The 24,999-nt window shown below is 45.7% G+C and overlaps 1 protein-coding gene and 1 pseudogene across 1 annotated transcript; one reads left to right on the forward strand and one right to left on the reverse strand.

The window, feature by feature from the left end:
- Window positions 1-247: 247 nt before the first annotated feature.
- TDRKH (tudor and KH domain containing) lies at window positions 248-21,222 on the forward strand. Its single transcript, XM_023724605.1, is given in 14 exon segments — window positions 248-1,022; window positions 14,658-14,804; window positions 15,473-15,579; window positions 16,191-16,380; window positions 17,093-17,232; window positions 17,305-17,635; window positions 18,704-18,864; window positions 19,051-19,223; window positions 19,428-19,492; window positions 19,723-19,874; window positions 20,088-20,189; window positions 20,447-20,543; window positions 20,710-20,801; window positions 20,962-21,222. Coding segments are annotated over 13 exon segments (1,995 nt in total). The 5' UTR covers window positions 248-1,022; window positions 14,658-14,680.
- Window positions 3,885-6,890, reverse strand: LOC105756925 (potassium-transporting ATPase alpha chain 2 pseudogene; annotated as a pseudogene).
- Window positions 21,223-24,999: the final 3,777 nt, after the last annotated feature.

Here is a 24,999-nt window from a genome sequence, read left to right on the forward strand (position 1 = left end):
CGAGGGCCCAGGGGCAATCTGTAAATTGCACTGCACCCCCAATTCAAGCACCCAGGGGCAATCTCTAAGTTGGCGGGGGGTGTCCTAGGGTCCCCCAGTTTCAAGATGAATAGAAGTTGACAGCAGCGTTGCGTTAGCAGAAACGCCCCCTCTCCTCTTGTCCTGCTTCCTCAGTCAGGTGCCTTTCAGGTTTGTACCACTTCGGAATTCCGCGCCTCATCTGGCGCCCCGTCCCCCACCCCGCGCCTCTGTTAGCAGCCTAGCTCTTTTAACCATTGTGATACCCTCAGTTCATTCCCAGGCAGTCACAGCCTCCCTGAATCAAGAATTACAAGCATGGCATGTGTTCTGTAACAGTGGAACCCAACCTAGGGTAGAGGGTTGGGGTTGAGGGGGGTTTGACTGCAGAGCTGCCAACATGTCACTGTCCATTTATCTTGATCCTAAAGTTTCTGAAAAATGCTGTTAGTCTTTTTGGCACCCTAAAGAGGTGCAGTCATGACTGGCTTTCAAAACAGACTTATTTCCCTCGCATGCCACATTGTGTAGAAATCGCTAACTAGCTGTGTGACATTAGGGAAATCTTTTATCTCCCTAGGCCTCAGTGTCCCGAGCTGCAGCATTACTAATGGACTTAGATCATTTCTGTGGTCCCCTTCAGTTCTAAAATTCTGTGATTTCTACGTCCCTTAAGCTGGAATTGTGGCAAGAAAAGGTGGAGTTATAGGCGGACAATGTTGGAGAGCAGATCAAATTATTGCTCTTGCTCATGGGTCTAGATTTATTTCCGTTTCCCAAAACCTTTAACACCTACAGAGTCCTTAAACAGTGGAAAGGCTACCAGAGAAGAGCAAACAAAGACTCCTTCCTGTCAAGAGAAGACCTTCTTACCACACAGGAAGCTCCACGAGAACAGCTACTAAGTTTGTCTTGACGGTTGCATCCCCAGGACCAAGCACACGGTGGATACTCAGTATTGACTGATGTGAAGGCAGAAGAAAAGCTGTTTGTATTTTAATGAGGTGGTTTTCAACTGTGTACCATCTGAGAAATAAACTTCTAAAGTTCTAGCTTCTCCCATCTGTTGCATTGACCAAGAAGCATTTATAGGTCTTTGCATTGCCATATAATTGGTTGCTTTGGTGTTTACCTTACCTACTGGAGTGGAAGCCCTGGTGGCGTAGTGGTTAAGAGCTCAGCTGCTAACCAAAATGTCGGTAGTTCACATCCACCACTATGACCCGGAAGTGACTCGACAGCATCTAACAGCAACTGAAGTGTGAATGTCTCAGGGCAGGAATTCTTTCTCCTCCTTATATCACCAGCATGCGTTAATAGTGAAGACCAGCTTTGTGCTTTAGAGACCATATAAAAAAAATATGTGAAGTAACCGGGAGAGAAGAGAAGTCCTGCGTTTTCTAGATGCCCAGAGTAAACCATCTTTTAATGTAGGAAGGTAGCAGTTTGAGGCTCATGTATTTGAGGATTATTTAAGCAAAATATTCTCCTTTATGAGATGGAGCTAGTTTCATTTCCTTTGGTATATACAAAGGGGGTTATATAATGCCACCCTAATGTTTCCCAGGTAAAAGATTTTATTTACAGTCTATGGTAAAAAAAAAAAAAACAAACAAACAAACTGATTTTTATCCAGCGAGTTGGAGGAAGGAACCTTAGATTTGAAAACAAACAGAAAAACCTTAAACTCAACCCTTTTGTTACCGAACCCTAAAAGGTGGGCCCTTGTCCGGCACTCTCAGACTTGCCAATTATGTGGACACCAGTCTCTGAGAAAGAGAAAGTAACTTTATTGCACTTCACAGAACAGGGAGCCGGGAGGAAGTGCCTCAGATCTGGCTTCCTTAGCTATGCGGAAGCAGGGCTTATATGTGATTTGGGCACAAGATGGCGGCTGTGCAGGCATTCAGGGGTGGGGGGGATTCTAGAAGGGGGTCAGGAAGCAGGAGGTGACATGGTTCTTGTTGGACCTCTTACTTTGGAATAGGATCAGGGTGTTGATTTTCCCTCTGATTCATTCTATTTGTTGCTGCGTCTTCTGTTGAAGCCAATTAGTGGTCACAGCTGGCCCTTCTGCGCATGTGGGGCAGGCCGAATCTGGCTTGGGCGAGTTTAAGGACTAATGGGAATTTACTGGCATTTGTACGGTCAGGTTACACTTTTCCTCCTGCCCCTAAAAAGGGAAGAAAGTAAACAGGACTTCTCAGGTTGAGACTCAACCTCCAAAAGTGATATGCTGGATCTGCTGAGTACCAATTGCCTGAAATAGGCAAGATGCTGGAAAAGAGCACCCTATCAAAGTAATTTTGGTTTTTTCTTCAGGCCTTGAGTGTAGACCAAACCCCATTGCCAGTCAAGTCCATTCCTACTCATAGTGACTCTATAGGACAGGGTAGAACTGCCCCATAGCATTTCCAAGGAGCAGCCGGTGGATTTGAACTGCCAGCCTTTTGGTTAGCAGCCAAACACTTAACCACTGCGCCACCAGGGCTCCTGAGTCTAGACAAGAGGGTAAATGTATTTAACGCTATCGGTTAAAAACAGATTTGGCAACCTTCTGGCGGTTCCCTGAAGGACTGGTCAGTAAAACTCTGTGAGACCAGATACAAATTTTGGTCCTCTGTCTGACTAGAGAAAGAGGCCTGGTGGTGCAGCGGGTAAGCACTCGGCTACTAACCAGAAGGTCTGTGGTTTGAACCCACCAGCCGCTCCTCGGGAGAAGGATGTGGCAGTCGGCTTCAGTAAAGATTACAGCCTTGGAAACCCCGTGGGGCAGTTCTGCTCTGTCCTCTAGGGTCGCTGTGAGATGGAATCAACTCGACAGCAGTGGGTTTGGCTTTGGTGTGACCAGAGTAAGACATTACCTCCAATCTCGTGTGATTTTATTCGCTTCCTGGAGGGAGAGTCCAGCTAGGTCTTCTCTCCCCCATCAGTCTTTCACGGAAAGCCCATCTGGAGCCAAGGTTTTATTCCTGAGTAGGTCCCGTATTAATGAGCTATTTGTTTTGTTTTTAGGCTTACTGGGACACAACTAGTTTTTATAAGATGAAAGATTTTTTTTTGGTATCATAGTCACTGGTTTCAATTTTTGTATCTGGAGGCAAGTTATAGCATAAATTAAATTTTCCTCACTCATTTTTAAGCAAATCTAGTTAAAATCTGCATCGTGTTTGTTTGTTTTCCCTACTCTATTTCCAGATATTACAATCTTTTGTTTTTTACCACCTACAATGTTTTCTGCTAGTATTTAGTTATTAATTTTGGATTGAATGTGTTGATTAAAGTAAAGAATAAAGACCCCAGGTCTGTTCCCTGAGAGTTTGGGTAAAAGGAAGGAGCGAGGGGAACTTCTGTAATCATGTTAAATAGTTTTTAATAAATAATAGCTCTGACTCTGGATAAGAGGTTAGGTAACTTCTTTGTTTTTTTAAAGATAAAAATCACATAGGTTTATTCCAAGCAGAGATTACAGTTTGAACTGGGAACAGCCCAACGCATTAAGATGGGGCAGTGGTGTCCAAAGAGGAAATCTGAATCGGGGATAATTATACTGCTGTCAAACAAAGCAAAAACAAAACGCCAAACCCATTGCCATCAACTCATAGCAACCCCATAGGGTCTTCAAGGCTGTAAATCTCTGTGGAAGCAGACTGCCACATCTTTCTCCCACAGAGCTGCTGGTGGTTTCGAACCACCAACCTTTTGGTTAGCAGTTGATTGCTTTAACCACTGTGCCACTAGCGCTCCAGATACAGCAGGCGTCAGTCACTGGTTATTCTTGATTGGTGCATCTCCGATTAGGGAAGTGGGAGGTGGGATCTTCCAGGGTTGGGGGCGGGGAACCTTATTGGTTCAGAGGGTATAGCTTGACATAGTAGAGGTCTTTTCTTCTGGGTGAGCTGGTCTCATGTCACCCACCCACAAAAGAGTAACTCATCTTCTGCAGAGTTTTCCCTAGCTTCACCAAGCTTTAGAGGGAGACACTCTGGTAGGCATGCCTGGCTCAGCTGTCAGCTGCTTCTCGTCCTGGTGCTTTTTTTAAATTTTAATTTGCGTTCGTCATTGGGTTGCACAGTCCACTTCAGGGCCGCAACCTTCTTTAATTGTGATAGGTGTTGATAGGTGTATTTAAGTTTTTATTCCCTGTCGACCTCTAGGAACCGAGGAGGTGGAGGGGGCACAAAAGACCCTAGCTGGCACCTGGCATTCTGAGTCCTTGGACACAGGCTCGATACAGGCTGAGTAGTGCTTCTGGATCCTGCCACAGTACCGAAAACCAAGTGGTTTTCTTCCTTCTCTTGTATGAATTTTGATGGTGTCCCCAGTTACCCACAGGATCTTCCAGCTCGTGGCCAAAAGATGAAGAACATCATCAATGTGCAGTTGGAAGACTTGGGAAATAAGGTGGTCTTAATAATACACGTTCTTATCCCACCAACCTCCAGGATAAAGCCTCATGAAAAGTTTCGCACCTCATTGTATACTGAAATCAGTACCATATGGCACAGCCACAAACCAGTACTGAGCCCAGAGCAGAGTGAAAATCTGGGCTGTGACGCTCCCAAGGCTGTAGGAGAGGATTAACACTATGATGATCTGTGAGGCAGTCCCTACCCAGATGACTGTTTCTGAAGAGATCCTACTGGAAAATGGAGTTTCTCCAGGTTTTCCTGGTGATCATACCTGCTGTTTGCTGGGCTACAGTGGCAATGAAGAAGGCTGTGTAGCCTGTCCATTCTAGGCACTGCCTCTGGTGCCTCGTCCATTCTCGTCCATCGCTGTCTTCCAAGTCATTCCCGTTGTCCTTTTCCCATTCCACCTGGAGGTCAATGGGAGTGCTGGGTCTAAACCCCACCTGTACGTAAACACTGAAACAATAAATGAAAGCTCTCAGGGTTTGTGTGACATCAGTGTGCAGGAGAGAACAGAGGATGAGTGGCATGTTCACCAGTCTGTCCTCCTTGTGGCAAGGCTTCCTGTTCATTATGTCACTTTCAGCTTTCCCGTAAGCCAAGGCAGTGGAGGGAATGATGTCTGTGCCCAAGTCGGTGAAACAGGTGGCAGTGGCCCCAGTGACAACGGGGAGCCCAACAATAATGTAGATCAGATAGGAGCAAAGCAGAGCCATGTTCTTAAAGTATAAGCAGTACCCTTCTTTACAATGTCAAAGATCAGGCAGCCTTCTTCCACCCCTGTGACTCTGGAGGCAAAGTTACCTAGTAAAACCATGTCGGTTGCATTTTTGGCTGCATCAGAACCTGCAGCGGCCATGGCAGTTCCAGTATGTGCTGCCTTTAGAGCTGGAGAGTCAATAACTCCATCCTCTGTCACAGCAACCTCCATACCCAGTCTCTGACAGCCCTCCACGGTAATCAGCTTCTGCTGGGGGGTCATCCAGGCAAAGACAATTTCCGAGTGTTTGGCTAGGGGCTCATCTAGCTGTTCTGGGCTCATGTCCTTCAGCTCCATGCCAGTCACCATGGCGGCTTTAGTGTCACTTTTGTTAACTTGCCACGTAGTAATGTTGAGACGTTTTACAGTGTCATCCACTGTCTCACTGTTTGCTGAAATGATACCTACACTCCTGGCAATAGCTTTGGCTGTGATGGGATGATCACCCGTCACCATCATAACCTTGATTCCAATACTCCGGCATTTGGTAACTGCATCAGGTACAGTGAACCGAGGAAGGGTCAGTCAACAAGAGCCCCACAAACAGGTTTGAGGTAGGAAAGTTTATGGTGTCCTTCTCAAATGAATAGGTTTCTGGAAACTCATCTGCTGGCAGGTAGAGATAACAGAAACCCAGCACATGCTCACCCTGGCCTCCGAGCTCTTCCAGCTGCCGCTCTTGGCCATTGATGATGATGGTGCTGCCCTTCTCTAGGATCCTCTCAGTGGCCCCTTCCATCGCCGTGAGGAAGCGTTTGTCATTGGGGTCGTCTGTCTCATGGATGGAGAGCTGAAATTTGTTGAAAGAGTTAAAGGGGATTTTAGCTACTTTGCAGTTTCTTTTTCTAATTTCCGTCATCACCCAAAATGACCTCTGAGAATTTCAGGAGCACAGTTTCTGAGGCTTTTCCAACCACAGTTTTCTTCACGATGGGAACACTTTCCTGTCCGGCTTGAACTCGGTGCTGGCGCGGTTACACAGTGTTATAATCTTGGATAAGGAGGCCCAGGTTCCAGAGCTTTGCTCAGAGGTTTGGTTTGAATGGTCTTTACTTGTGTCAGCCATGAAGATCTGACTGTCAAATTACGATGGGCCAGAGTCATCCTGCTTTGAGTCAGAGTCCCAGTCTTGTCAGAGCAGGTGATAGAGGTGGAGCCAAGAGTCTCCTCGCCTCCAGGTTCTTCACCAGGCAGTTCTTGGACATCCATTTTGCTGTCATTGTCAACATCACAGTGACAGTGGCCAGGAAGCCCTCATGCACTTGGCTTCAGTAATGTCATTGAGGAGTATGAAGGAGTCCAGGACAAGATCTTTATGGACACTGCAGTGAAGAAAATGTAATGAAGATGGCCACTCCTACCACAATATAAACAGAATGCTCCATCTCAATGGCAGTGGGTGCCTTCTCATTTCCCACTCCTGAAGCCAATGAGGCAATTTGTCCATTGGTGGTGTGGTCACCCGCTTTGATGACCATGCCGGTAGCTGTGCCTTCCAGACAGGTTGTAGGATAGAAGGCAGTGTTATTTGTTTGCAAGGAATTGTCATGAGTGAAGTCACGGGACCAGGACTGGGGCTTGGATTCCCAAGTGAGAGGTGAGTTATCCACCTTGCACCCTGAGTGGACAGCAGTCTGATATCTGCAGGAATCTGGTCTCTTTCCTTTAATCTCCGCTATGTCCCCGGCCACCAGCTGCATCTCGTATGACAAGAGCTTGCTAAGGAATCATTTTACTGAAGCTGGCTTTGATGTTGGTGCTTTTTGCCTCTGGGTAATAAGCAAGCATGCCTGTTAAATAACAACAGGGCAAGCACAGCCCCACCATCTGGGATACGGTTGGATTGCTGAAGTATACGCATACCTTGGCGATCCTGTGGGTTCAGTTCCAGACCACCATGATAAATTTTTTGGTTTCCCAGTGCATGTTTAAGAGTTATGTTTACGCTATACTGTAGTCTGTTAAGTATGCAATAGCATTATGTCTTAAAAACAACGTACATACCTTAATTAAAAAATACTTTATTGCTAAAAAAATGCTAACCGTTATCTGAGCCTTCAGTGAGTCATAATCTTTTTGCTGGGGGAGGGTCTTGCCTTGAATGTTGATGGCTGCTGGTTAATCGGGGTGGTGGCTGCTGAAAGTTGGGATGGCTATGGCAATTTCTTAAAATAAGACAAAATGAAGTTTGCTACGTTGATTGACTGTTCTTTCTTGAAAGATTTCTCTGTAGTGTGAGATGCTGTTTGATTGCATGTTACCAACGTGTCATGGATTGAATTATGCCTCCCAAAAATATGTGTATCAGTTTGGCTAGGACATGATCCAGTATTGTGTGATTGTCCACCATTTTGTCATCTGATGTGATTTTCCTATGTGTTGCAAATTCTATCACTGTGATGTTAATGAGATGGATTAGCGGCAGTTATGTTGATGAGATCTACAAGATTAGATTGTGTCTTAAGCCAGTCTCTTTTGAGATATAAAAGAGAAGTGAGCAGAGAGACACGGGAACCTTCTACCACCAAGAAAGCAGCACTGGGAGCAGAGCGTGTCCTTTGGACCCAGGGTTCCTGCGTGGAGAAGCTCCTAGTCCAGGGGAAGATTGACATCAAGGACCTTCCCCTGGAGCTGATGCCCTGAATTTGGACTTGTAGCCTACTAGACCGTGAGAGAATAAATTTCTCTTTGTTAAAGCCATCCACTTGTGATATTTCTGTTATAGCAGCACTAGATAACTAAGACACCATCGTAGAACTTCTTTCAGAATTGGAGTCACTCTTCTCAAACCCTGCTGCTGTTTTATCAACTAAGCTTATATAATATTCTAAATCCTTTGTTGTCATTTCAGCAATGTTCACAGCATCTTTACCAGGAGTACTTTCCATCTCAAGAAACCACTTTACTCATCCATAAGAAGCAGCTCCTCATCTGTTAAAAGTTTCATAATGAGATTGCAGCAATTCAGTCACATCTTCACGCTCCACTTCTAGATGTGCTTTTCCCACCATATCTGCAGTTACTTCCTCCACTGAAGTCTTGAACCCCTCCAAGTCACCCATGAAGGTCGGAATCAACTTCTTCCAAACTCCTGTTAATGTTGAATCTTGACCTCCTCCCATGAATCATGAATGTTCTTAATGGTGTCTAGAATAATGAATCCTTTCCAGAAGGTTTTCAATTTACTTTGCCTAGATCCATCAGAGGAATCACAATCTATTGCAGCTATAGCCTTACAAATGTATTTCTTAAAAAGACTTGAAAGTTGAAATTACTCCTTGATCCATGGGCTGCAGAATGGATGTTGTTGTTAGCAGGCATGAAAACCTTAACCTTGTGCATCTCCCTCAGAGCTCTTGGGTAACCAGGTACATTGTCAAGGAGCAGTAATATTTTGAAAGGGGTCTTTTTTCTGAGCAGTAGGTCTCAACAGTGGGCTTAAAATATTCAGTAAACCATGTTATAAACAGATGTGCTATCATTCAAGCTTTGCTGTTCCACTTATAGAGCACAGGCAGAGTAGATTCAGCATAATTAAAGGCCCAAGATTTTTGGAACGGTAAATGAGCATTGGCTTCAACTTAAAGTCACCAACTGCATTAGCCCCTAACAAGAGAGTCAGCCTGTCCTTTAAAGCTGGGCATTGACTTCTCTCTAGCTATGAAAGTCCTGGATGGCATCTTCTTCCGGTAGAAGGTTGTTTTGTCTACCCTGAAAATCTGCCGTTTAGTGTAGCCACCTTCATCAATTTTCTAAGCTAGATCTTATGAGTAACTTGCTGCAGCTTCTACATCCGCACGTGCCGTTTCACCTTGTACTTTTATGGAATGGAGACTGCATCTTTCCTTGAACCTCATGAACCAACCTATGTTGTCTTCAGACTTTTCTTCTGCAGCTTCCTCACTGCTCTCAGCCTTCATAGAATCGAGGAGAGTGAGGGCCTTGCTCTGGGTTAGGCTTTGGCTTAAGGGAATGTGGTGGCTGGTTTGATCTTCTATCCGGACCACTAAAACTTTGTCCATATCAGCAATAAGGTTGTTTCGCTTTCTTTTCATTAGTGTGTTCACTGGAGTAGCACTTTTAATTTCCTGCAAGAGCTTTTCCTTTGCATTCACAACTTGGCTAACTGTTTGGCACAAGAGGGCCTAACTTTCAGCCTATCTCAGCTTTCGACATGCCTTCCTCACTAGTTTAATCATTTCTAGCTTTTGATTTAAAGTGAGAAGCCATTGTAGGGTTACTAACTGGCCTAATTTCAATATTATCGTGTCTCAGGGAACAAAAGGAGGCCTGAGGAGAGGGAGAGAGATGGAGAATGGCATTCGGTGGAGCAGTCAGAACACACACAACATTTATAGATTAAGTTCGTCGTCTTATATGGGTGCAGTTCGTGGCACCCCAAAACAGTTACAATTGTAACATCAAAGATCACCGATCACAGATCACCATAACAGACAAAATAATAATGAAAATTTGAAATATTGCGAGAATTACCAAAATGTGACACAGACACAAAGTGAGCCCATGCTGTTGGAAAAATGGTGCCAATAGACTTGCTCGACATAGGGTTGCCACAAACCTTCAATTTTGTAAAAAAAAACACACACAATATCTGCGAAGTGCAATAAAAGGAGCTATGCCTGTACTCAATCCCATGTGTGAGCCAGCTCAGGATGACTCCAATCCGCAGGAGGATGGAGAAGCCCCTCACCGTCTGTTTGGGGAAGTCGACAATCTCCAGGGTCTCCTGGGAAGGGCTGGGGGTGTTGGCCTCTCCCGAGCCAGGAGCTCTGCAGCTCTTACACTGGGGAGACCCATAATGATGTTTGTTCCATATTTCTTTTCCAAGTCCTCACTGCTCAGTTGTGATCATCCTTTTGTCTACTGTCTCTATCTCCTCAGTTACACTGAACTCCACAGAGTGAATTTCTGGTGTTTTCTGGATGGGGGGGTGGGGGGACGGTCATCATCTTGAGGTAGACCCCAGTTGCCCTGGAGACACAAGACCATGATGCTGCTGGCCTGTGATGAGGAAAGCCCCGCTAGGTAACTTCTTTGAGCGTGTGTACTCCTCTGTAGAAATGGGGTTAATATTTCCTAGCTTGTATGAAGATCGAATGAAATAACGTATGTGAAGGTCCTGGTGTAGTAGCTACTGGATACATTCATCTTTCATCATATCCTTTGTGCCACGGTAGCATCTCGCAGATGGAAGTGCTCAACAAACGTTGGTTGAACTGCATTGGTGAAGCCAGTGGTCTGGTGCACACAAACCTAACAGATGAACAATTACATTGTAGTGTGAAGAAGTTCTGTAATGGAGACATGCACAGAGCAATGTGAGCTAAGGAGGAGAAGGAACACCCTAAGTCAACTAGAGGAAATCCCAGACACCTGAGAAAAGGAGGTAGTGGTAGAGCTGAGACTTGAAGAAAGAGTAGAATTTTACTAGGGATAAGGAGTAAGACTAGCAAGACAGAGTGACACGTGCCACAGCAGGGATACATAGGAGAGCACATCTGTTCTCCCAGTAGAGGTGGGATTAGAAAATGAGGCTGTGAAGATAGTAGGCAGAGATCAGATTATAAGAAACGTTCATGCGATTAAGTAAGGAGTTTACATTTAGGAAACATATGCAGAAGAAGTAAGAGGAAATTCATTTAACAAATGATTATTGACCAAATATTTGAGGGACTACTGTGTGTGCTGACCACTGGGGGTATAACTGGGAACGAAACAGAAAAATTCCTGCCCTTGTGGAGTTTATATTCTAATGGGGAAATAATCAAGATGAAGACCTTCCAGACCATTTTAATGACTTTGGATTTTAATCATGAGATGGAAGGTTTTGAGCAGATGAGTAATGTTGTTTGACTTACTCCAGCTGTTTCGAGAATAAACTGAAGGGACAATGGCAAATGCGGAGAGGTAATTAGGAAGCAATTGCAATGATCTAGGCAAGAGATAATGGTGGTGTAGAGTAGGGTCATTGCAGTAGAGAGCTAAAAAGTGGTCAAATTCTGGATAATTTGAAGGAAAAGCTGAAAGGATTTGCTGACGGGCTGGATGTGTAGTCTGAGAGAGGATAGCTCTAAGATTTTTAGTCTGAGCAACTAAAGGAATGGAATTGCTATTTACTAGATAGCAAGGCTCCAGGATGAGGGGTGAGATCAGGAGCTCAGTGTTACACCTGTTAAGTTTGAGATTCCTGCTAGACTGATAGCACAACCGAAAGGGAGGAGAAGAACCACGGGAGTGCTCTGTCCTGGAAGCCAAGTGAAGAAAGTGTTTTACAGACCAGGGAGTCACCAGCTGGGCCAGCTGCTGTCGTAAGGTCCAGTAGGATGAGGACTGAGAATTGACCAACGCGAGGTCATCTGTGACCTTCACAATAATAGCAGTTAGAGTGGATTCAAGAAGAACAATGAAGATGGAAGTGTGGACACTGTCTTGAGTTTTCCTGTAAAGGGAAGGAAAGAAATCGGAAGTAGTTGGAGGAGTAAGTAGGGTTGAGAAAGGATTTTCTTGAAGAAGGGAGAAATAATAGCATGTGTTATGCCAACAGAAAGATACAATAAAGAGGAAAACATGGTGCAGAAGAAAGAGGAACTGGTGAAGCTACACTTTGGTGAGAGACTTCAGTGCGAGGGGCACAGCCAGTTCGTCGCTGGCCGCAGGAGAGAAGATAGAGTATTAGGCACGGATAGGGGTAGGTGGGTAAATGTGGGAGCTTGTGGATAATCTCTCTGAATGCTCTACTTTCTCAGTGAAATAGGAAGCAAGGACATCAGTTGAAGTGAGGATGAGGAAGGGGGCACTAGAAGTTTGAGAAGAGAAGTGAAGGTATGAAATAATTGTCTAGGAGGGTGAGAAAGTACATAGAATAAGGAAATAATAGGGACATGTTAACATTTGCTTGATAGTAAAATGAAGATAAAATGGTTTCAGAGAGAGACTTACTATAGGACAGCCGGTAAGAAGGCTCTTGTGGTGCCGAAATGAGATGTAATGAGCATTGGAATCTGGCTAGTTGCAGTGTTGTTGGAGGTGTTACCACATAGGTAGGAATTGGAGCTATGGGTGTGGATGAAATTGCCCAAAGAGAGCAGAGTGACAAAATAGCAATGGCTGGAGGGCACACCCAAAACTCAGAAGGACCCTCCAGGGAAATGGGAGAAACCAAGAGACAGAGGGCACAGAAACCCAGGAGAGAGTTTGTTTGTGGAGGGAGTGGCTGTCTTTCTGCCACTGCAAAGAGGTGTGAGGTGAGAGAGATTTCACATTCGGCCTCTAAGTTGATTATCTATGAAGTTGTAGTTTTGGAGAAGAAGCAGGGCAGAACCCCTTTTCACTGTTGGTTGAGGAGTAACTAGAAATCAGAAGTAGAGATAGTAACTAAAGACTGTACTTCCAAGAATGGTAAGTAGCAAGGTCTTTACTAGCCTGGAATGGCATTCCATGCGAGATGACAGCCTTTGGAAAGGCCTGGAGGCGTGGAAGGGCATAGACAAGGAATTTTAAATAGTTTGATGTGAGATCTAAGTATATATTTTTTAAATATTTGATTCATTTAATACATTTTTTTCCTTTGTCTTTTAAAACTGATCAATCTATAGTTCTCCTTGGGGAAAAAAAGTGAAGTATGCTTCTATTTAATCGTATATATGTGCGTCCCTCAGCTAACTTTTTTAAAATACCCTACAGGTTTTTAAATGAGATAGGTTTTGTAATCCAGAACCCAGAGGTAAATCTATCAACCTATGGTCACCTGATCTTTGACAAAGGCCCAAAGTCCATTAAATGGGGAAAAGACAGTCATTTTAACAAATGGTGCTGGCAAACTGGATGTCCATCTGTAAAAAAAAAAAAAAAAGAAAAGAAAAGAAAAGAAACAGGACCCATATAGAAAAACTAATTTAAAATGGATCAAAGACCTAAGTATAAAACCAAAAGCTGTAAAGATCATGGAAGAAAAAATAGGGTCAATGCTGGGTGTCCTAATTCATGGCAAAAGTAGGATACAAACCATAGTTAACAGTACACAAACATTAGAAGATAAGCTAGATAACTGGGATCTTCTAAAAATTAAACACTTAACGTTCATCAAAAGACTTCACCAAAACAGTTAAAAGAGAACCTACAGACTGGAAAAAAAATTTTTTGGCTATGACGTATCTGGCAAAGGTCTGATCTGTAAAATCTATAGGAAAATCCAACATCTCTACAACAAAAAGACAAATAATCCAATTAAAAAATGGGCAAAGGATATGAACAGACACTTCACGAAAGAAGACATTCAGGCAGCTAACAGATACATGAGGAAATGTTCACGATCACTAGCCATTAGAGAAATGCAAATCAAAACTACAATGAGATACAATCTCATCCCTGACAATACTGGCATGAATCAAAAAAACAGAAAATAACAAATACTGGAGAGCCTGCGGGGAGCTTGGAACTCTTTTATGCTGGTGGAAACGCAGAATGGTACAACCATTTTGGGAAACGATATGGTACTTCCTTAAAAAGCTAGAAATAGAAATACCATACAATCCAGCAATCCCACTTTTAGAAGTATATCCTAGAGAAATAAGAGCTGTCACACGAACAGACATATGCACACCCATGTTCATTGCAGCATTATTCACAATAGCAAAAAGATGGAAACAAACTAAGTGCCCATCGACAGATGAATGGATAAACTGTGGTACATACATGCAATAGAATACTAACTCAACAATAAAAAAAACCGACGGATCTGCGAAACAACTCACAACATGGATGAATCTGGAGGGCATTATGCTGAGTGAAATAAGTCAATCACAAAAGGACAAGTATTGTTGGAGACCAAAAGAGGGTCCTGGACAGAGTGGAAGAAAAATGTAGAACAAAATTCAAATTCACACACACACGCAAAAAAAGACCAGGCTTGCTGGTCTGATGGAGACTGAGGACATCCTGACACCGTGGCCCCCGGACACGCTTTTAACTCAGTACTGAAGTCACTCCAGATGTTCAGCCTTCAGCCAAAGATTAAACAGGTCTGTAGGGCCAACGATAACGCTCGTGAGGAGTGTGCTTCGTAGTTCAATCATCTGTAGGAGACTAATGGGCACACCAGCCCAAAAGCAAAGACGAGAAGGTAGGAAGAGACAGGAAAGCTGGATGAATGGAAATGGGGAACCCGAGGGGAGAGTGTTGACACATCGTGGGGTTGGCAACCAAGTGTCAGAAAACAATATATATATTAATTGTTTAAAGCGAAACTGATTTGCTCTGTGCACTTTCACTTAAAGCACAATAAGAGATTTATTTAAAAAAATAAAATAGGTTTTGATACTGCTGAAGCTCTTGAAATGGGAAAGTAGGCAATGGTAGTCTTGTCGATATTATAATGTGTTCCCAGCCCTCTCTGCCCGTCACACAAGTGTTTGATGAATGCTGCTTTTCTCGTTTGTGTGTTTTAGGATGTGAGTCAGTGCAGCAGAAAATGTCCACTGAACGGACTTCTTGGACAAACCTGTCCGCTATGCAGAAAATAGCGCTGGGCCTGGGGATCCCAGCCAGTGTGACAGTTGTCTACATCCTGTACCGCAGGTATAGGGAAAGCAGAGGTACGTGAACTCCGGGGCTGTGCACGTGGAGATGTTTGGCCTTGGTGAACTGAGATGAAAACGCTTCCCTTGTCAGACGTCGCAGTGTTTGTTGGGATGTGATTGACTTTCTGAGGAACCTTTGACTGGAACCTATGAAGAACTCTTTTTATAATTCCATTGTTTTTGTTCCCTATAGCAATATCAGCATTGCAATGGGTTCTTTTTACGTATATATGTATTCTTTTTCATATGCTCCTTGTCCCTATTCAGTTGTTAGGGGAAGGCAGTTTCCCTGTAGGCTGGACCTAGAGGGTTAAATGATTTATGTTCAGATCATTCAGAAGAAGCTCTGAGCCTTCTGGACTCCCCAGGCAACTTCTGACCTTCATTCCTTTCCAGGCATTGTGTCTGCGGAAGAGTAGTTTGCCCACAGCCCAGCACCTCTTTCTTGTAGAGCCTGAATGCCTTCCCCATTATACCATCCTAGACAGCATCTAGAGGGAACACCGATCTCCTGGACTTTCAGGGCCTTCTAATTCCCACTGAGATGCTACTTCTTTCATTATGGTGGAGATCCTCCATTTATCTCTTGGTTCAGGGTCTCTTTGACAGCCAGATCTGGGGGAGGGCTGGGAGGACCTTTGGACGTTATCTGCGTCTGCTCTGATGCGCCATGATCCGTGCAGAAGAGCGGCTGACGTTTGTTGGGGAGGATGACATCGAGGTGGAGATGCGGGTTCCTCAGGAGGCTGTGAAGTTGATCATTGGCCGGCAAGGAGCCAACGTTAAACAGGTAGGTGTGTGAAGAGGCAGCTGGCTTTCCCAGAGGTTGACTTTATGTATCGATTTCTCATCTTCCGTCCTCTGCCCCTACCTCCACAAAACACATCCACAGTATTTCACAGAGAAAAAGCACAGGAACTTTTTAGCGAACTATGCTACCTCTCCCTAGAGTATAAATGACTTAGGTTGAAATAGGGCTTTTAAATGGGTGATTCTCAGCTTGATACAACTTGAGCCATTCCTTTCTTCTATGGAATTAATGAGCTCTCATGAAGTGACAGTAAATACTGAACAATTTTCTGTATGGTTCTTCTTACCATCTTCCATGTTCAGTTGGAATGTCAAGAAAACAACATATTTGGTTCTCTAACCTGAATAAAATGAGAAGAGCAGTCCTAAACATAAAGAGAAACCATTTTGAATTAACTGCCATGTGGGGTTAGCTTGGTCACTAAGCCCGTTCCCTAAGTACTAGACAGTGAGGACTGATTTTAGCATCCTGATTTAGCTGGTACCTGTGGCCAACTCTGTCTACCCCCAGGGACTGGCTGAGAGTGTCTGTAGCTGGGCCGGAGTAGGAAGCCTTCCAGAACATGCTGCCATGTTTCCTTTTGTCTGCAGCTGCGGAAGCAGACAGGTGCGCGGATTGATGTGGACACAGAGGATGTCGGTGATGAGCGGGTGCTGCTCATCAGTGGTTTTCCTGTTCAGGTGTGCAAGGCCAAAGCCGCGATCCATCAGATCCTGACAGAGAACGCCGCCGTGTCTGAGCAGCTCTCAGTCCCCCAGAGATCTGTGGGCAGAATCATAGGTACCGCTGGCCGGCTTCCTCTCCCCTTTCCTTCGTTCCTTTCCCGTCTTTTCCCGCCTTCTCAGGAGCTTTTCCTGCCCTACTTCCCCTTCACCTTGCTGAGAAAAGAAGATGGGGATATTGAGACCAGACCTTGATTTTTTAACAGAACCCCTAGTAAACTAAAACCCATTTCTTTGAGAAGATCTGAAACATAAAAATAGGTTTCAGATGGGTTGAGGTAAATATATTTACCTCCAGATAGAATTTTAAAGGGAAGCTACGGATGCCCATGTTTTAGCATCTTAATCGTTCAAGATGGTGCTGTAGAGAGTGCCTCTTAGGCTTCCCCCTAGAACATTCCTTAGCACTGCCGTTAGAGGCAGAGAAATGTCCTGTCCTTGGCCCAGTGTTCTGACACACCATGTAGCACGTCTTTTTATGAGCCAACAATGTGAACTTTGACCTTGCTGACTTTGAAAAATGGAAATGGCATAAAGAAGTTAACTAGCCAAAGGGTTGAATTGAAATAAGATGGAAAAAGCAAATAATCTAGGATTCTGCTTCCTACGGGAAGGATTTCAGTAGCCCCTGGTTTCCATTCAGCATCTAACATTTTGTTCAGTTGGGTTATGAGAACTGACTCCCTTCTCCCAGTATATACGAAACGGCGTTTTCTCTAGTAGGCTGATGGGGAGAAAAGGAAAGGTTTTTAATGTGTTGTTCAATGCAGGGAGAGGTGGTGAAACGATCCGTTCTATCTGTAAGGCCTCTGGAGCCAAAATTACCTGTGACAAAGAATCAGAGGGGACGTTACTACTCTCAAGACTTATAAAAATCTCAGGAACACAGAAGGAAGTGACAACAGCCAAGGCAAGTAGCTGATGAAGTTGGACCCTTGACCCTGCCCTGACCAGGTAGATAGCATCCCTTTTGTTTCCACAGCATTTGATCCTGGAGAAAGTGTCAGAAGATGAAGAACTTCGGAAGAGAATCGCTCATTCTGCAGAAACCAGGGTCCCACGCAAGCAGCAGATCAGCGTAAGGAGAGAGGACGTGACGGAGCCCCATGGAGGTGGAGACCCAGCTTTATGGGAGAACGCCACTTGTGGCACAGAGCAGGCTGTGCCGCTGGTCGTTCCTCCCCACAGAGGAGGTGGTGACATGGCTGCCATAGGGCTACCGCCGGAAGACGGTTCCGGGGCGAAAGCTAACGGTGACGGCTTTGAGGAGGAGTCTGCAGCCCAGGCCAGTCCAGAGATGTCCATGTTTGAAAGTAGGTAACCAAGAGGGAACTTGGTAGTCATATGAAAGATGGAAATACTGGCTTCAGACAAACAGAAACCAAACCCATTGCCCTCAAGTTGATTCTGACTCATGGCGACCCTGTAAGACAGAGCAGAACTGCCCCATCGGATTCCCGAGGCTGTAATCTTTACAGAAGCAGGCTGCCACAGCTTTCTCCCATGGAGCGGCTGGTGGATTTGCACTGCTGACCTATCGGTTAGCAGCCAAGTGCTTAACCATTGCGTCACCAGGGCTCCTTATGGCCCTAAATAGGAAGTAATAAAAAAATTGTTTCTATTTTCCTTCTTTTTTAAAAAAAAAAAATTTATAATTTCTATTTTCATGACTGCACTCTGTCATCTGCTTTTCTGATGATGTTTCACTTGACTTAGTACCTCTGAACATAAGTGATAGTTCCTGAGCATGAACGAGCTAACAAGAACGGAGAATGGCACGGGGGACCTAGGCTGTGAGTAAGACGGCAGATAATCGAATTGACACGGTGTCTCCAGGCCTTTATTAAATAAGCTAAAGTACTCAGCCTGATTTTTCACCTTCTGTTTTTACAAATCTTCACTATTCCAGAGGAACGAAAAGGCCGTGAGCTTGCTCTGCTGTTCATCAGCGCTGGGATGGGCAGGAAACAGAAGGGCCCCGGAGGCTCACAGACTTGTCCAGGGTCAGTTAGGGGTCGGCGGTAGGACAGGGCCTGGAATAGGCCCGTGTCTGTTGTGCCCCCATGAAGTCTCTCCCCACTGATCCATGCTGCAGCTAACCCACACAGGGCTGCCCACCATCAGAGATGGTGACTGGCTTGAATACATGGCACCGGACCAAGAACGTGAACTGTTGTCCTCAGTCACATAGACAGGTACAGAAGGTAGCTTAGTACTGTTCTTTAAGGTGGTGGTCTTGTGTGATTCATCCAGCTGTCCCTCCAGCTGTTGTTAAGTGGTAACAGCCACATGGTATTTGTACCCCTGCACCCCCCTGTCCGGTCTCCTCATCCTAGCCAGAGACGGTTCTGACACGGCCCTCGTCCGTTCCTTGTGCTCAGTCCCCAGCCCCGACTTCAGTTTCCATGCTGATGAGTACCTGGAAGTCTACGTCTCGGCCTCTGAGCACCCTAACCACTTCTGGATCCAGATCATCGGCTCCCGCAGCCTGCAGCTGGATAAGCTCATCAGCGAGATGACCCAGCACTACGAGCACAGTCCAGTGAGCCGCCACGGGGCCAGGGCTGGGGCTTGGTGAAAAGGGGGAGCAGTGTTTTTATTGTGTGACATGGCCTCTTCCTTTTCCTGTGGGATAGTTGCTCATCCTTCCTTCTGGCACTTGTTGTTTTTCTATTTATTACCCCGCCCACTCCTAACCTTCCCCCCGGCTCCTCACCCCCACATGTAGCCTGAAGACCTGGCTGTGCAGGTGGGAGACATTGTGGCAGCACCTTTACCCGCGAATGGGTCCTGGTACCGAGCCCGAGTGCTTGGCACCTTGGAGAATGGGAACTTGGACCTCTACTTTGTGGACTTTGGAGACAATGGGGATTCCCCCTTGGAGGACCTCAGAGCTCTCAGGTGAGCGTCGGCCTGGACGCCCACCTGGCCACGGGCTGCTGAGCCCTTGGCACGTCCCCAGGGCGGTTCGGAAGAGAACCCGCTCCCAGACAGCCCGGGTGATCATCCTGTCACGCCGGCATAGTTGGTTCTGTTCAAAGCAGGGCATGTAAGAAGGCTCTGCTGGCTCTGGGTTTCTAATTTCGGTTTCTTCTTTCCCTTCAGGAGTGACTTCCTAAGCCTTCCGTTTCAAGCGATAGAGTGTAGTCTGGCACGGATCGCCCCCTCAGGTGAGTTGGCCGCAAGGCCTAATGACGTGGGGAGAGTAGCTTTCAGGCAGCGTCTGCGAGGAGTTCTCACATGCCCGGGAGTTTGGAGTTCTGGGGACGCAGGTGCCTTTTCTTTATCAGCACTAGGAAGCAGCAGCCGGAAACTTGCCTTCCACTTTCCCCCCAGGGTATAATTCCCAGCTCTCTCAGCACTGACTCTTCCTTGGGCCCCCCACTCCCATCTTTGCTAGGTGAGCAATGGGAAGAGGAGGCTTTGGATGAGTTTGACAGACTCACTCACTGTGCTGACTGGAAACCACTGGTGGCCAAGATCTCTAGCTATGTCCACACTGGGATCTCAACTTGGCCAGAGATCTACTTGTATGATATTAGCGATGGGAAGGTAAGACCGGGGTTCACACGCTCTTCATCATCTCTTCAGTTCTGTGCACTAATGGCCTCGTTCACTTTTTCTTTCCCGGAAACTCTGATCCCACTCCTGCCTCGCCCACTGTCCTACCCACGGGGTGTCTTTATCAGTCCTGGCTCCCCTGCCCTATTTCCTCAGATTTGTTCTTCCTTGCCGAAACAACATCATTTTCTTTTTTTTCCTCAGAAACTTGATATTGGGTTAGAACTAGTTCGCAAAGGATTTGCAGTAGAGCTTCCCGAAGACATGGAAGGAAACGCGGCTGTCCCCGACACACTGCAGGGAGTGGTGAGCAAGCCCTTTAGTCATTTAGGGTGCTTCTTTGGGGAAACCTGGCACACTGACAGGCTTGAGGGCCTCTAGACATGACATTTGATAGCGCGGTTTCCTGAGGGCTCCAGAATCCTCCACGAAGTGGCCAGAGGGGGCGTGTGTCCCTCTCAGCAGCCATACTCTACTGCCTAACCCAGTTCCTGTGGTAAAATGCCAGGGTGGCCTCTCCTACCAGCCAGCAACATTCTTCCCTCGTATTTCCACCCCCTCAGGCCACAGAAACAGACGTCTCTCTAGGCAGCAGGCTCACCGAGACCAAGAGGAGCCCTGGAGAGACAGGACACACCCTGTCCTGCCTCAGCTCATCAGGTACAAGCAGCATTTCCTCCCCTTGACGGTCTTTGGAGGTTACCATCTCTCAGTCTCTCCACACTAGGGAGGTTACGGCCCGGTTGCTCGCCATTTTCCCCTGGGAATCACTGGCGGTGCCTGCGCCAGCGGGATGATGTCTCCCTCTCCTCACTTCTGTCACTAGAAGCTGCCTCTCTGTCTGGTGATGATACCCTTGCAGATGACTACTTAGTCTGAAGTCTGCGCTTCGGCTGGCGCGGCCTCCTGCTTTGCTGCGTGAGTGGTGCCCTCATCTGTCCCTAACAGTAGAAGTAACAACGGAGAACAGCAGGGCCCTCTCCCCGTGCCCGGTCTTAGCATTGCTACACCACAGCTGCTTTCCTGCAGGTGAGCTCGCTCTCAGACTGAGCCCTTCACCTCTCTGTGTCTTTGGCAGGATTGGGCCCGGAGAGGGGCGGCCATGATGAAGACGTCCATGCAGCCCCTGCTCTGTTACAGGCGCAGTCTGCTGGCTGTGGGCCAGATGCATTTCCGACTTCCCTGGACTACCAGAAAGTGTGGGGCCGGGGGAGACAACTCCATCCCCTCCTCCGCCCCCGGCCCCCTCGAAGCCCCTGCCAGTCATCATGTACATTCCTGCTCGGCCGTGTCCTTTTTGAGGCTGGGCAACAGCCAGAGTTTAGGTCACTGGAAGTGATGACTGTGCAGACATCTGACTCAGCTCATCAGGTGACGCCAGCAGTCTGGGGACTCCGTGACTGCAGTTAGCCAGGAGGCAAAGGCAGGAATCAGCATACTGTGTTCACACCTGAGGGAGCTGGGAAGGGAGCAGAGCCCCCAGCCTCAGCCACTGACAGTGCTCCTGTTATTTACCTGCAGATGGTGGTTAAAATACAGGTAGAAAGGAAGAGAGGAGGCCCAGGGGATGTTCTAAATGGCTAGTATAGTATCTGTAGTATAGGATGTGGACATACACACACACACCCCCATAGAGCAAGAACACGTGTGGCTCTGTTGAAATCATTTGGGGGATTCTTTGCTGAATAAAGTTGTCAAGAAAATGACAGAAAACCAAATGCTGATTGGATCAAAGAGTGGAAGCAGGCCTTCTGAGTAGTGTCTTCTGAGAACTAAAATCTGGGCAGAGTTGCCAGCACCTCAGAAGGGGGCTCATCTAGGAGATAAGTGTCTCATGCGTACGTTCATGTTCTTCCCCACAGGCCTTCAAACTTCACCCTTCCCTGAGAACCAGAACCAGTTTAGGTTTTCAAAAAAACAAAACAAAACCCATCGCCACTGAATCGATTCCAACTCCTAGTGAGGCCACAGGACAGAGTAGAACTGCCCCATAGGGTTTCCAAGGAGCAGCTGGTGGATTCCAACTGCCGACCTTTAGGTTAGCAGCTGAGCTCTTAACCACTGTGCCACCAGGGCTCCTAGTTTAGGCTGTGTGAATCAGACACCACATCAACTGTTTGGAGGAAACAGCCTGAGTCAGGATTCCAGAAATCTGGGTCGAGGAATAGATCCCACGGCATGCTTAACTGCGAGACTTCAGATGGCCCTTTCCCTGCGGTGTCTCAGTTTCTGACCGTACGGTGAGACCCCAAAGGGATGCTGAAGGTGCTTTAAACATGTTAAGTGCCTACTTGAGTAATGGCAAATGGACTTTTTTTTTTTTTTTAAGAACCAAGCAAGATAAACTGGAAAACTTTTTTTTCGTTGAGCTTTTAGTGAAGGTTTACACAGCAGGTTAGATTCCCATTTGACAGTCTCCACACAAATGGTTCACTGACGTCAGTTAGGGTTATCACCGTTTGACAGCGGTCTCTTCAATGGTGTCTGTGCCCACCCGTGCGTGCTCAGACCGTTTTTACAACTGTGCTGTGCTCCCCGCAACTGCATTCACTGCCCCTTTCCCATCACCGAAAATAACAAGTGTCTACAGCCTGAAGTGTGCTCTCCCCTGTCCCTGTCGCTGGTAGCCACCAGTGAACCCTGCCCTCTGTACATGCATCTGTTCTTGTCTTCTTGTAAAAGAGGGAGCATATGATACTTATATGCTTCTTTCACTTAGCATTATGCCCTCCAGATCCATCCGTGTTACAGTATGTGTTTCTTGTACTCGCCATTGTTTTTTATGGCTGCATCGTATCCCGTTGTATGTTCTGCTTATCCGTTCAGCTGTCTGTGAGCACTTAGGTTGTTTCCATTTTTCTGCTCTTGTGAATAAAGCAGCAGTGAACATAGGTGTGCATGTCTGTTCCTGTCATTATTTTTAGATCTCTAGGGTATATACCATGGGAGTCCTGGTGGCGCAGTGGTTAAGAGCTACAGCGAGCTACGGCTGCTAACCAAAAGGTCAGCAGTTCGAATCCACCAGCCGCTCCTTGGAAACCCAGTGGAGCAGTTCTGTTGCGTAGGGTCGCTATGAGTCAGAATCGACTCAGCAGCAGCGGGTTTGGTTCTGTTTAGTTTAGGGTATATACCTAGGAGTGGAATTGCTGGATCACAGGGTAGTTCTATTTTCTAGTTTTTAAAGGAAGCACCATACCGTTTTCCAAAGTGGTTGGGCCATTTTACAGTCCCACCAGCAATGGATAAGAGTTCCAATCTCCCCACATCCTTGTCAACATTTGTTATCTGTTTATCAGTGCCATTGTAAAGCCAGGGTAAGATGGTGTCTCATTGTAGTCTTGATTTGCATCTCTCGGCTAACGAATGGAGCCCAGGTGGTGCAGTGGTTAAGAGCTCAGCTGCTAACTAAAAGGTCAGCATCCACCAGCTGCTCCTTGGAAACCTAATGGAGCAGTTCTACTTTGTCCTACAGGGTCACTATGAGTTGGCATCAACTCGATGGCAACAGGGTAATGGCTAATGATGGTGAACATCTTTTCCTATGTTTGTTGGCTGCTTGGATGTCCTCATTGGTGAAGGTCTGTTCATGTCCTTCGCCCCTTTTGTGATTGGGTTGTTGGTCTTTTTTGTAGTTGAGCTGTCGCAGTTTTCTGTAGATTTTAGAGATTAGATCTTTATCGGTTAAGTCACTTCTGAACATTTTTCCCCAGTCTGTGGGTTGTCTGTTTACTCTTTCAATAAAGTCTTTTGATGAGCATAGGTTTTTAGTTTTTATGAGGCCCTGTTTATCTGTTTCTGTTATCTTCTATTCATGCACTTGTTATAATGTTTGTTATCCTATTTTTACAAAAGATTAGGTTCCATAGTTTTCTCTCTATGTTGTCTTCTAAGCGTTTTACGGTTCTAGGTTTAACATTTAGGTCTTTGATCCATTTTGAGTTAGTTTTGTGTATGGTGTGAGGCATGGGTCCTGTTTCATTTTCTGTAGGGGAATATCCAGTTTTGCAAGCCTTGTTTATTAAAGATTCTGTTTCTGCCCCACCGAATGGACTTTGACCCCTTGTCAGAAATCAGTTGTCCATAGATGTTTGGGTTTAGTTCTGAGTTCTCAGTTCTATTGCACTGGTCTGTGTGAGTATCGCTGAACCAGTACCAGGCTGTTTTGATCACAGTGGCTGTATAGTATGTGTTGGTATCACGGAGTGTGAGGCCTCCTGCTTTGTTCTGTTTCTTCAATATTGTTTTGGCTATTCGGGGTTTCTTTCCTTTCCATATGAAGTTGGTCATTAGTTTTTCCATTTCAGTAAAGAACGTTTTTGGGATTTGTATCGGGATTGCATCGTATCTATAGATTGCTTTAGGTAGAATTGGCATTTTCACTATATTAAGTCTTCCAATCCATGAGCACAGGATGTCTTTTCCATTTCTGAAGGTCTATTTTAGTCTCTTTTAGTAGTGTTTTATAATTTTCATTGTAGAAGGCTTTTATGTACCTGGTTAGGTTATTTTCTAGGTATTTTATCGATTTGGGGGCTATTGTAAATGGTATTGTTTTCTTGATTTTTTTCGTAGTCTTTGTTAGTGTAAAAGGAACCCAACCGATTTTTGTGTGTTGGTCTTGTACCCTGCAACATTGCTAAAATTATTCTGTTTTCTTGTGGAATCTTTAGGGTCAGCTATGTATAGGATCATGTTATCTACAAAGAGAGAGAGTTTTATTTCTTCCTTTCCGATCTGAATACCTTTTATTTCTCTTCCTTGTCTTAACTGCTCTGTCTAGGACTTCCATAAAGTGGAAAACATTTAAAGTTAGCATATAAGACTGTCTTATGCAGGACTTTTTTTAAAATCTAGGCATTAGTGGTTGTGTTCATGTGGAACCTCTACATAGACCAAGAGGCAGTCGTTCGAATAGAACAAGGGGATACTATGTGGTTTAAAATCAGGAAAGGTGTGCGTCAGGGTTGTATCCTTTCACCATACTTACTTACTGTATATGCTGAGAAAATAATCCGAGCAGCTGGACTGTATGAAGAAGAACAGGGCATCAGGATTGGAGGAAGTCTCATTAACAACCTGTGATACAACAGATGAGACACCCTTGCTTGCTGAAAGC

Source organism: Trichechus manatus, unplaced genomic scaffold, assembly GCF_000243295.1.
Source record: "Trichechus manatus latirostris isolate Lorelei unplaced genomic scaffold, TriManLat1.0 scaffold00250, whole genome shotgun sequence".
Classification (NCBI taxonomy): Eukaryota; Metazoa; Chordata; class Mammalia; order Sirenia; family Trichechidae; genus Trichechus; species Trichechus manatus.